A 13,294-nucleotide genomic window follows, 5' to 3' on the forward strand; every position below is an offset into this window, starting at 1 on the left:
GTGGACAGGGAGGCCTGGTGTGCTGCGGTTCATGGGGTCGCAAAGAGTTGGACACGACTGAGCGACTGAACAATGAATGCAAGGGTTAGGAGTACTGACACTCCCTCCATTAGAAAATCCAATTTTAACTTTGTAGACAGCCCTCCAGAACTTAATTCCAACCAACTGCAGATTGTGTATCACTGCATTACGTATTTGTGAAAAGAAGTGGCATATAATTGGACCCATGCAGTTCAAACTCATGTTGTTCAAGGGTCAGCTGTACTTTCAAGACTATTACCATCATACTGTTGCTAGTGTCAGATTTTTCTAAGGGTAACAGATGTCAACTATAAAATGCTGCCAATACAGCCTCTAATCACTTAAAGCTGTGACTAACAGCTTTTATATTTTTAAGACAAAAATGTTGACAGGCTAGGGAAAAGGGAAAAGCCAGCCCTTGATAACAGAAAACACAGGTAGCCAACAATGCTTAATGCTCCAACAATGCTATGTGCTCCAAGGAGAATGGGTCTTCCTAAGAAGAGAACAAAATTAAATTATTTGAACTGCTAATTGTACCTAGAATATCAATTACTGTGATAACTGCATTTGGATTACCTTAGGGTCAGTAACTCCAATACTTTGGCCACCTCATGCGACGAGTTGACTCACTGGAAAAGACTCTGATGCTGGGAGCGATTGGGGGTAGGAGGAGATGGGGATGACGGAGAATGAGGTGGCTGGATGGCATCACCGACTCGATGGACATGAGTTTGAGTGAACTCCAGGAGTTGGTGATGGACAGGGAGGCCTGGCGTGCTATGGTTCATGGGGTCGCTAAGAGTCGGACACGACTGAGCAACTGGACTGAACTGAACTGACTAGGGTAAGTAAGATTTGATTAAATACATCACAAAACAGTTTGCTAGAAATTAGTCCATGGGAAATCCCCTGGCAGTCCTGTGGTTAGGACTTGGGGCTCTCACTGCCAGGGCCATGGGTTTGATCCCTGGGTGGGGAACTAAGATCCCATAAGCCACGTGGAATGATTAAAAAAAAAAATGAGTCCATGAAAAGTGTGATTATAGTATCCAAAAATACCTCCTGATAAAAGAAAAGTCAGGGTATACAGCACTGTGATGTTTAGAATATATAATTTGGAGTTTTATTATTATACGGTCTTTGAGAGATTTAATATTTTCACCATCAATTAGTTCTCCTAATAATTTTGTGTAGGTACAAATGAACATGTCTTAGATTTAAGATTTCAGTTTCCCCCACCACATAAAAACACTCTCCATGGAGACAATCTTGTTTTACTTTCCATCTGCCAAAAATAGTATTTGACAGTAGACACAGCTTGGTAGCAAAGGCAGCTGTTAACTTATAAAAAAATATTCAATTAAAATGAGAAAACTTAAGAGCTGGCTACTTATACCGATTCCACTGAAAAATAACAACCACAACAGTAATAAATAGCTACCATTTATTGAGCTTTTACTATGTTCCGGGCAATGTGCCAAGGACTTAAAAGTAGATTATGCCATTTAATCATCAAAGCCCTATGAATACTACTTTCAGCCCAATTTCCAGAGAAGAAAATGGAGGCTTGGAGAAATATTCTCTCAAAACCACAGAACTAGGAAGTAGAAGTAGTGGAGCCAAGACTGCAACACAGTCTGCCTTGGAACTTCTGCTTTTAATCACTGCTACAAGTTACAAGGATTCAAAGAACTCAAACCTATGTCTGTCCCCTTCCAGGTTATCTTCATAGAGTAGGGTTAAAAAGTGGAAGATTCAAATGAGAGAGACAAAGGCCAAAAAACCCTCCAGCTATCCTATTATGGGCGGGAAACAGCCAAAACCCAAAAAACCCCTACATTATCTGATGTTACTTTCCTTTTTTAAATATTTGGCTGTGTTGGGCCTTAGTTGTGGCACACAGGGTTTTCTTTAAGTCATGCAGGATCTTTCACCACAGTGCACAGACGCTCTAGTTGTGGCTCACAGGCTTAGCTGCCCTGCAGCATGTGGGATCCTAGTCGCTGACCAGGGATCGTATCCACATCCCTTGCAGTACAAGATGGACTCTTGACCACTGGACCACCGGAGAAGTCTCTGATGTTACTTTTCTTACTCAAGAAAACAAAATGCCCTGGAGATGGAAATGGCAACTCGCTCTAGCATTCTTGCCTGGGAAATACCATGGACAGAGGAGATTGGTGGGCTACACTCCACGGGGTGGCAAAAGAGCTGGACACAACTTAGTGACTGAACAACAACAGTGTTTTACGCAGCAGAATGCCAAAAATCCAGAATTTTTATTTTTGTGTGGCAATGTTGTGAAGAAACAGCATTCTCCTGCATTTCTGCGAGGCATGCAAAATGGGACAATCTCCACATAAAGCAATTTGACAGTATCTATTAAAATTAGAAATACATATGCCCTTTGATTCACCAATTTTATTTCTAGAAATTTAATGTACACATATACTACTCATGTGTATATTCAGTGCAGCATCCTAAGAGCAAAAGACTGGAAACAACCAAATGTCTATCAATAGGAGACTTGTAAAAGCTAGCATGGTTCTTTTGTAACACAACTGTGAGAAACAGTAGAAAAAAAAGAAAACAAATGCCAAAACAGAGAAAGCTGACTACTAAAAGTACGAAGAAACAAATAAAATGTACATACAGCATAATTAGGCTCACGTTACTCTAAACTAATACAGAATATCCCAATCAAGAAATCAATTATTCTTAAGAAGTTGAAAACTTAAAGAGACATAATACACATTTATGTAATATTTTATTTACTGACCTCTCTGAAACATGCCAAAATTCATAGTTAATGGAACCCTGCATGTTGAAATGCTGGTCAACACAACAAATTCCAAACAAAAAACATTTTAATGTAGGAATCAACATTATATATAGGTTGGTAAAATTAATTGCAAATATAAGATAAATGTCAAATAATATCATATTTCTGATTTAAAGGACACAGTTTTGACAGTCAAGCTTAATACCTTGGTTAAGTAAAGAGAGAAACGAGCTGGGATATCATAGAGGTATGCAAAAATTTAACAGTTCAAATAATCTTTAGCCCTTCTGAGAAAAGATAGATGGCAAATATGTGGCAAGTATTTCTGTAATATGGTGATTTCAATCCATTAGTGATCATTCTGTTCCTGCATTTAAATTAACTGCAGATGTTTCAGAGCACTGAAAATTAGATTCAAACTAAGTCTTTGCTCAACAATCTCTTATATTTAAAAATATAGCTTAAATTTGTAAAGTTTAAGGTAAAGCATACTTGTTTTCATAATTATTTTTAGATATAATTGAGACTACACTACTATATATAATCAGCTATATTGCTGTGCAGTTAATTCCAGTTACCTTATTTTATATCTGCTGGTCATCAACAGCACAAAATTTATGCTCCGAAAAAAATACATCAATCTAGCGAAACAATTATATTCAGTTTTCTTTTAAACACAGATTAACTAAATTTAAGGAAGAACTGGCTTTTCTTAATCTCATTTTCAAGTTACTGATACAAATTTAACAGAGAGTAATTATTTATTTTGCTTAACACCAAATAATCTACAAAAAGTTTCCAAGATAGATGCATTTCTTGTTCAATCTCCAAAAAATAAATAAAGGCTTTCTAACTGAAAGCATTTACATTCCTGGCTCTCTAAAGTAAACATTAAAAAACAAAGTACAAAAAAAAGGATCTCTTGGCTTCTGTATAGCCCATTTAGTTACATAAAGTATTTTCTCTCCCAATACTTTTTCAAATTCAAAAGATATTTACTTCCTAAGAACATAACAGTCTTCATTTCAAACCATTCAGTCCGTTTCCATGGCAACACTGCGGGATTCCTTGGCCACCATAAGTCTCATTAGTTGACTGTGGAATTTCTCAATCTTCTTTACATCTTGAGCTTGGTCTGTTCTATACACCAAACACTGTCAGGAATTTTAAAAGCACACATTAACTATGTAAAACTAGATAACTAACAACGTAGCAAACATATTCTTGGGTAAAAATCTGAGTCTTTCCCTACCACTGTTTTGCTTTACTTCCTCCGGAGATCATTCAAGTTTCCAGGTTCCCACAATTACATTCCTTAAGTTTAGTATTTTATAATATTTTAAATGCCATTGCTATGGACAAAAAACAAAATGAACTCTATTGGAAGCATCTCAAAAATGATCAGTAGACTAATGTAATCAAATTCTGCCATGGTCTGATGAGAAAAATTAAAGGTTGGAATCAGGTATTTTCTCCCTGGGATCTGGTTATAAATGATTCTATAGTTATAGTGGGAAACACGTATACATTTTAGGATCTCTTTCTCCGTTTATGAAATGAGAAGTGTATGGTATATGATAATCTTTTAAAAATCAGGAATTCCTTGCTTACTGCTGGTTGCTACCTACATCAAGCTAGATAAATTTGTTCAATCTTGTTTCTGGTATAACTTTTAAACCAATCTAAACTCTTCCTGGCTTTACATTCATCTAGAATCTTCCAAATTATCAAACTTAAGCTGGCAGTCTCGTTTTGTAACACAAATCCATTTTTTTTCAGCCCATCTTATGGATTCGTATGAGTTTTAAGCAATGGGAACTTTGTGATCCTGCAGTAATATTCATCAACTTACACTGATTTGGAATTCAACCTGATCGTGCTGTCAACTTAAAAAAAACCGCACATCAGAGTCGTGAGTTAAAAGTTTTATCTGGGGCAATACGAGGACTGCAACCCAGGAGACAGCACCTCAAACAGCTCTGAGAGACTGTTCCAAAGACATAAAGGAGAAGGACAGTATACATGCAATTCTGGTGAAGGGGGGAGTACACGCAATCAAGCATGTTTATTTCTTAGAAAGTTTCTGCTGTCTCATGACACTTTTGCTTGTCATGATAAAACAGTCATCACCATGAAAGATTTTAGTGTTTTTCTAGATACGAGGAGATATAAGAACTGGGCTCAGAAAATCAGCTCCTGAGAATATCTAACTATCTGAAGACCTGTCCTGCCAGGTTTCGGGGAGTAGAGTGCCTCATTTCTGCTCTCCATCTTGGGCTCCTTCAAGGGGTGCTGGAGGTCAGCAGCTGCAGCAGCACATAATTTAATCCTTGTAGAGGTAGATGGCAAGTGCCAATTTGTGGTTGACAATGCGCAACTGATTTGAATTCATACAACCCTTAAACCACTTAGAAAAGTTCACACATTGTACAAATCTAACAATCTTATAAGGCGGCCATAATCATCTTCAGAGTTTCAATTTTAGCACATGTACTATAGGAGAACATATACCTTCTCACTACAGTTTGACATAGAAAGAGGTTCATAGAAAACAATATTATAAATCAGACATGGAATTAGAAACAAAAGATGCATAAATGGGACTATAAAAAAGTCAAAGCTCTAAGACAATAAAGTCTAAGAAGAGTTTTCTAAGCCATTAAAATGAATTACTGAGGGAAGTATACAAACTTTTCTTTAAAAATCATTAGAAAACAGATTTTTTCATTGGAGTTGGTTCACATACTTATTGTTTAGTACGATGGATTTGATTCTATCTTTGGTCCCTTCTAGATAAGGACTGATTCTCAGTAGTTTTAAGAAAGGGAACAAAAAGCATCCTTTATACTTAGATCTTATCACGAAAATCATTAATGTTAAAGTTCTTTCCAGTATTGCTCACCATGGATCTTTAACTATATTTAATCATTACCAGAGGCCAAAAGTCATCATTTGGAGGTAAACTCTTTTGTATTGAATTCAATTCTGCATTTTCCTCTACTTTTAAAGCAGAACATACCAATTTCTCTTCAGTAGATGTATCTATCCACTCTGTGACAATCACAAGTAACATTTTTCTCAATGTGAATGCTCAGGATTCAAGTACACATTTATTGAACCTACTAAATGGCAGGCACTAGCATTATGCACTTCCACATATTTCATTTACTTTGTACAACAACCCAATTAGGTAAGCAGACTATTACTACAGCACTTCACAGATTAAGGCTCCCAAAGCCAAACTTTTGGCCTGATCTTCCCCAAGACTAAAATGCTGTTAGACTGCTAAACTAGGATTCAAATCTCCTCAACCTAGGTTTAGCACACAACAGTTCAATTTACTCCTTTTTTGCATTTCACATTCACCAAACTCAATAGGTTCTTAGAAGATATGACACTAATTTTAAAAGATCTGACTTCATGCAACCTCATAATGGAACCCTGAATACAAATACAGTAAAAGATATGACCAAAAGTCATTTTTAAAGTCACCATGAGATTTTTTAAAGAGTTAATCCATTAAAAGAAATGCTTGCTAAGTACCCTTTGGGTCAGGACTAGTCACTGCAAATACAGTAAGACTATTACTCATCTATTCTTGTCATTTCAAAGCCCACAACCTATTAAAAGTCAAATGTGATTTTTTTTTTTTAATTGTGAAACAGCACAAAAAGAGGCAGAAATAAAAACAAGAAATGAAGCAGTCCTTCTGAGGTGGGTTTTGAAATATAAGCAGTTGGCTTGTCACACTGGGGCAGGAGTGGGATTCAATACTGCAAAGATGGAGACAGACTTGTTCAAAAGCTCAGAGGCCTAAGACTGCATGGCATATTAAAGGAGCCCTTAAGTAACACAAAAAAGACAGAGATTAGAGGGGATGTGAGGGTGGAGTTTACAACATGAGTGATGGGAAGCCACTAAAGACTGTTAAGCAGGGTAGTAAGAATCCAATCTGCATTTTTAGAAATCACTCTGGCGGGACAGTAGTACAGGACAACTGAAGGACAAACTGGAAGCAGGGACACAGAGCTACTGGTCCAGGCAAGTGACAAAGAAGCCTTAAGAGGTTAGCAATGAGGGTGGAGGGTTCGCGACAGGAAATGAGATGAGAGCTTGAATCAATAATTCACAAATGCCCAGCAAAGCACATGGAACTTACCAGAGGATCAAAATACAAGTTTTTCAAATGAAGGAATAGTAAATGTGAGAACAAGGGAAAGGAAGGGACCAAAAATGATTCCCAGGTTCTGAGCAGGTAGATGACAGTGTAATTAAAGACAGGAAGCAGGAAGAAGCAGTTTGATAAGGGATGAGGACTTCCACTCTAGACAGGCTAACCTTATGAAGTAGAGGAGGAAAGATGCTCAACTTAGACCTAGTCAGGAAGCCAAAAGAAAAATATGAGCTAAAGCTACAAACTTGGAAACAGACACATACAGGCAGTACTGGACTTAATGGACTGATCCATAAGTGGTAAGACGACATCGAGGACAGAATCCTGGAGAAACCAATATCGATGGGGGCAAGTCAGCAAAATAACTAGCAAAGAATGAAATAAACAGAGAAAAAGAAAAACAAGATAAAAGGGAGGCACAGATGTCAAAATAATTTCTACAAGAAGTGGTTTTCTGTTTCAAAAGCAGCCAGGAGGGGAACTTCCATGGTGGTCCAGTGCTCCCAATGCAGGGGGCCCAGGTTCGACCTCTGGTCAGGGAACTAGATCCCACATGCTGCAACTAAGAATCCGAATGCTGCAATAAGGATCTTGAATGTCTCAACGAAGACCTGGTGCAGCCAAATAAATATTAAAAATATTAAAAGCAGCCAGGAGGTCAAGCAAGATATGAACTGCTGGGTTTGAAAATGAAGGGGCTGCTGAGCCCTCACTGAGACCAGTTTCAGGGAAAGACTTCATGTAGAAACCACATGGCAGAGGGGTAAGAAATCAATGGGGTGTGAGGAAGCAACAAGAATGAGCAGACAGGAAACGAGAGAAATTTAACTACAGAACCTATAACTTGGGTTCAAATACCACTTACTTCTCACACATCTACAAGGAAACCTTTACCCCTGTACCTATGTGTGGTCTCTATGTTCCTCTTGTTCAGCTGTTATTAAACTACACCTGACAAACTGTATTAATGAAGCAAGCTGAATTATCTTTCCAAGTGCCTATAAAAATAGCTTCAAGAACAAGGCTCTTGACTTGGGAATGAAACACAAAATAAGCATTCTAATGGGTGACCTGCATAAATTCTATGTAAATAATTTCAAACAAATGATTAACTCAAACAAATCTGAAAGTATAAAACAAATAAAAATGTATACTTACAACTAAATCATCTGTTACTTTAATACACAAACTCCCATCAGAATGCCTATATTTGAGAACCACACGGGCCTGAAATAAAAATACATATTTAGAAACAGTGAAGTCAGAAGACATTTCTCATAAATAATTTAGTCTTCAAGTGAGCTAAAATAGATCCTTTTAGAATTAATAGCCAAAATATCTAAAGGCACCTTTACTGTAAACTTATCATTAATGAAATGTGGGATTTTGTCCATTTGCCCATTTTGTCCATTCCTATTGCTACAATACTTTTAAGACATAAAAGAAAGTCAGGTATTATATTTTCAGTCACTTTGATGTACTGAAAATTCCCAAGGCACACCCATATTCAGAGAATGTCTGTAAGACTCTTAAGGTGGTTTGGGTTTCTTGCCAGTAAGACTGTACTGAAGGGTATTCACAGCATGCTACCTCAGAAGTATACCACTTCAGCTAAAGGAAAGTTGTGAGCTGAAGGCAACTAGTTCTCTGCCCTTTCTGATCAAAAGCAGGACCTAAATTAAGCTTTGTAAAGATAAGTTTCCAACTGTAAAGGTGTTTCTTCTCCCTGGGAAAAAAGAAGGTTTGTTCCCCAAAAATCTTACCAGACAACTCTAATATTGCCCATACATTCCCTAGTCACCTTCTCAGAACTTACTCCCTCCCAGAAGCCCCAAATCTCTCTTCCTCTGTCCAACCTCTCTCCCATACTTTCCCACCCTTCAGATGCTATACAGGTCCCAAATTCCTCCTCTCTGTGAACTTCTCTGCTAAGTGTAATTCTTTCTATTTATTAACGTGTCTTTTGTCAGTTTAATTTGCAGAGCCCCAGTTATGAAACCCAAGAGAGTAAAGGAGAAGGCTTTCTTCTCCCCTACAATACCCACACATCTAGCCATAGAGGACTGACAGGAAAAAAAAAGGCGGGGGTAGCAGAAATGACTAGTAAAGCTCAAATTCATTTCCCAGGAAAGAGCACTGCAGTTGCAGTTCATACTCTCCATCGTCCCATGGCTCTCAAGAGGTGGACTCATTACTAATTACTCAGCAAAATCGTATCTTTCTCATGACGGCACGACATGAGACACAACTTCCCACAATCTATAATAACTCCTACGCTGAGTGCCACGCTACATAGCACTTTTTGCTATCGGGTGTTCTACAGTTAGGAAGCCGTGAAAATGATTCAGATATTAGTATATTCCAGTAAAAGAAGACAGCTCCCAATAGAGTTTACAACCTCCATGAACATTACTTTTATTTCTTTAAATGATGGATTCAAAACAGTGTACTGCAGCAGAGTCAAGTTTCTTATTAATCAAAAATATAATAAATAACTCTAGCTTAGCTTTAGCTAGCTGTTTTAAAAATTGCTAAGTATCTGCCAGACAAAACGGGAAAATATATTTAAAATGGCTCCACAGGACCCTCAAGATAATTCTGGTCCTGCAGCACAGAACCCTCAAGATAATTCTGGAAACTAGATAAAAAGGGCTATTAGAGCTTTTTCTACAGCTTTTCTCATTATGCCTTCTACTCTCCTGGGTTTGCAAATTAAAAAAGGTCATATCATCCTGAGATTTGTCTTGGTGAGGGAGGAAAGGGAACTCATCAAGCACTTAAGTAGGTGTAAGTATCTTTGAACTACTTAATAAGATTCTACTTATTGAGCTAGTAAATTGTTTCACATATTAAAAAAATTCAGTCCTCTGGAAACAAAAGGAAACCACCTTATAAATATACTAAGCATGACAACTATGTAAAGTTTTAACTCCTGCTTAAAAGAATATTCAGTGGCTTCATTAGGAGAAATGAGTTAAACTCTTTGGGATCCCACAGACTGTAGCCTGCCAGGCTCCTATGTCCATGGGATTCTCCAGGCAAGGATACTGGAGTGGGCTGCCATGCCCTCTTCCAGGGGATCTGGAACCCACTAAGTCTCCTGATTGGCAGGTGAGTTCTTTACCACCAGCACCACCTGGGAAGCCACAACTCCCCTGTTATTGGTAAATTAGAAAGCACCTAAGTTACCATGTCAGATGCCACTAAGAAGAAAAAGAAATCAAGGTTCTTGCTTTCTTAGTAACTTTGAATTCAACCAACTTAAATAATCCAAACATAAGACAACATGAATTAAGTCCTAGAAAGACATATACAGGTAAAATGCTAAAAGAGGAAACAAGTAATTTAGACTGGGGGAAAGGAAAGTGTAAAAAGAATTTATGGAAATGGCTGCAGAAATGCATTTTTTGTTTTCTTTTAGGGAAGAAGTTAGGAGAAAGGCTGAAGCAGCAGTCTGAATGAAGATTTGATGCATTCTGCAGCTGAGGCTAGCTAGGGCTGAGGATGGTGGAAATGGTCGGAGACAAAGCCAACAAGACTGGAGAGAGGGTCAGACTGGGGCCTGGAAGGTGGGACTTTTACCAGCAATCAGTGAAGAACCAGTTTTAAAACAGGAAACTGACAATTCAATTTTTGTGTCTGAGATAGCTGCAGTATGTATGAGAGTGAAGAAGGAATTTTAAAAGCAGGCAGGCAAAGAGGTTATTACATGGTCTAGCAATAATACCATCTTCACTTAGAGCGGTTGCAACGGAGAATGGTAAAAGGTGATAAATATGATCAAGAGGGAGAGAAGACAAAGAATTCTGTAAAACGGATCCCAAGAAATTATGACAAAATTTCTCTTTTTCTTTAGTTTCAGCAGTATGGACTAGTAGAAACAGCATGACCATGGTGTTTAGAGATGTGGGTTCAAATTTTATCCTAATCTCTTAGAGATCACCAGGTAAATCATTTAATGTATCTAAGACTGTTCATTCAACTACCTCAAGGGATTGTCTTCAACTCTATACATAAATTATACAGAGAAGTATATATATATATAAAATGTCTGTCACATGGAAGGTATTCAACACAACTGTCAGTCAAGCTCTCTTCCCACTCATCCCCTCACTGACCTATCAAAAAAAATTAGTTAAAAACCAGTGAAGGTAATCATGAGAAGGCACAAGTTTCTAGGCCACTGGAATTTTCTTTAAAGAATTCATAGGTTCTCCCTCTCCTGCCTATTCTACACCTGCTTTGTTCATAGCAACGCTCAATAACAATCATTTTATTTTCATTTTCCCTATAACTATGACCACATTCTTACAGTATTATTACTCTTACTGTGGATTTGTATATTCTTTACTATCTTTCCAAATATATTTAGTTTACACTGTGGGTACTTCTACAAAGTCCCGTACAGTCCTCATGGTACACTGCTTAAAGAAACAAATGGTCCTACGAACAAAATCAATCAAATGGAGGAGCCAGAAATGGTGTCATAAACAAAGTACTCAATTTCACAAGTATCTAATTCATTTTATCATTTATTACTATTGCATCACTTTATTGCAAAGAATGCAACTAAAAATGTTTTCGGCTTGTTACTTATCTAGATCTAAAAAGCTAGCAGGACTTTTTAATATTTCAAATAATATTTAGATGACAATAAAAACCAAGAGGAAGAAAAATCAAGACCCAAATGCTAAATTCTTGTCCTTGCAACTTCTTTGCTAACACACACACACAATTATGATAAGTCGATGTCAGAGGTTAGCTTATTATAATTTTGTGGGGGCCATGAATGAATTACAGGGATCCATGTGTGTGTATTAGCCACTCACTTTGTGTCTGACTCTTTGTGACCCCATGGACTCTAGACCAGTCTCGCCAAGCTTCTCTGTCCATGGAATTCTCCAGGCAAGAATACTGTAGTGAGTTGCCATTCCCTTCTCCAGGGATCTACCTGACCCAAGGATCAAACCCAGGTCTCCTGCACTGCAGGCAGATTCTTTACCGCCTGAGCCTCCAGTGAAGCCCACAGGGATCCATGGACGCCCTAAAACTGTTTACAAACATTTATGTGTTAAGTGCATTCTCCTGCTCTCAAAGAGCACTGACCTCCAAAATATTAAGAACCACTAATCTGCGGAAGGTAGATGCCTCCAAACTGGGGTCTTTGATGCTTTTGAACTGTGGTGTTGGAGAAGACTCTTGAGAGTCCCTTGGACTGCAAGGAAATCCAACCAGTCCATCCTAAAGGAAATCAGTCCTTCATTGGAAGGACTGATGCTGAAGCGGAAAATCCAATACTTTGGCCACCTGACGCGAAGAACTGACTCATTCGAAAAGACCGATGCTGGGAGGGATTGGGGGTGGGAGAAGGGGATGACAGAGGATGAGATGGTTGGATGGCATCACCAACTCAATGGACATGAGTTTGAGTAAGCTCCGGGAGTTGGTGATGGACAGGGAGGCCTGGCGTGGTGCAGTCCATGGGGTCGCAAAGAGTCGGACACGACTGAGCGACTGGACTGAACTGAAGCGCCACACGAGGCCGAAGCTGCAGGGGGGCGGAGCCCTGCCCTTAGAGACACGTAAACCCACGATAAGAAAGCTCAGGGATTGTAGGCGGGGGCTCAAAAACCTGATTTTGCTGGTTTCAGGCTTCACTGGGCCCTTATTAAGAGAAGAGACGAAAAGAACAATTGGACTTCGCGCGGAGTCCGTGTCTCTTCGCACACAGCACCTCCTAGGATGCTGCAGAAGCTCCGGAGGCCCACCGGACGGCAGAGAAGACATCCTGACTCGGCGCTGGGACAGACACTGGCTCCGCCTGCGATTTACCTTCATTGGGTCGGCGAGGTAGAGTTTCTCCGCTGCGCGACTGAACTCCTCCCAAGTCTGGTACTGCGGCATCGTGGGACCGCGGCAAAAGGACAGAGAGGCACTGCTGTGGACCGGAGGCGGCGGGGCGCGGCCCACCTACCTCCCTAACTCCCACAGCCGCCTATCGAGACAGGGACCCAGGGGCTCAAAGATGGTGGCGCCGCCTCGCACCAACGCCTCGCTCCATTGGCCAGTCCGGATCGTCCTTGCCCAATGGGAAGGAGGGATGTTACCTAGGAGGCGGAGCCCCAAGCGTGTGAGTCTGGGAGAGGCTCCGGAGAGGTGGAAAGAAGGGAGACGACGGAGGTTGCCACAGCGCCCCTTGTAGGACTGGAGGAGGATCTGTCCCGCTGTCCGTCGGGCCGGTCTACAGCGGTAAAGCCCAGGTTTCTTCAGCAAAGATAGAGCGGCTTAGTGATCAGCGCTGGAGCTGTCTCGCC

At 39.6% G+C, this 13,294-nt stretch overlaps 1 protein-coding gene across 1 annotated transcript; it reads right to left on the reverse strand.

The window, feature by feature from the left end:
• Nucleotides 1–2,427: 2,427 nt before the first annotated feature.
• On the reverse strand, nucleotides 2,428–13,019 carry SRP9 (signal recognition particle 9). The gene is made up of 3 exons (XM_088845527.1): nucleotides 12,813–13,019; nucleotides 8,139–8,207; nucleotides 2,428–3,960 (listed from the first exon to the last, which is right to left on the reverse strand). Exons 1-3 carry the CDS (start codon nucleotides 12,882–12,884, stop codon nucleotides 3,841–3,843), a joined length of 261 nt encoding a protein of 86 aa, XP_088701653.1. The 5' UTR covers nucleotides 12,885–13,019; the 3' UTR covers nucleotides 2,428–3,840.
• Nucleotides 13,020–13,294: the final 275 nt, after the last annotated feature.

The sequence above is a fragment of the Moschus berezovskii genome, chromosome 17 (genome assembly GCF_049115385.1).
Source record: "Moschus berezovskii isolate FMDL1 chromosome 17, NW_MosBer_1.0, whole genome shotgun sequence".
Taxonomy (NCBI): domain Eukaryota; kingdom Metazoa; phylum Chordata; class Mammalia; order Artiodactyla; family Moschidae; genus Moschus; species Moschus berezovskii.

Bases quoted from the DNA above. Each gene is read 5' to 3' on its own strand.
- SRP9 (XM_088845527.1), bottom strand. From the start codon at position 12,884: ATGCCGCAGTACCAGACTTGGGAGGAGTTCAGTCGCGCAGCGGAGAAA. The intron at 8,208-12,812 runs GTAAATCGCAGG...TTTTTATTTCAG, and splicing joins ACCTCGCCGACCCAATGAAG to GCCCGTGTGGTTCTCAAATA. The intron at 3,961-8,138 runs GTAAGTATACAT...AATTCCTGACAG, and splicing joins AAGTAACAGATGATTTAGTT to TGTTTGGTGTATAGAACAGA.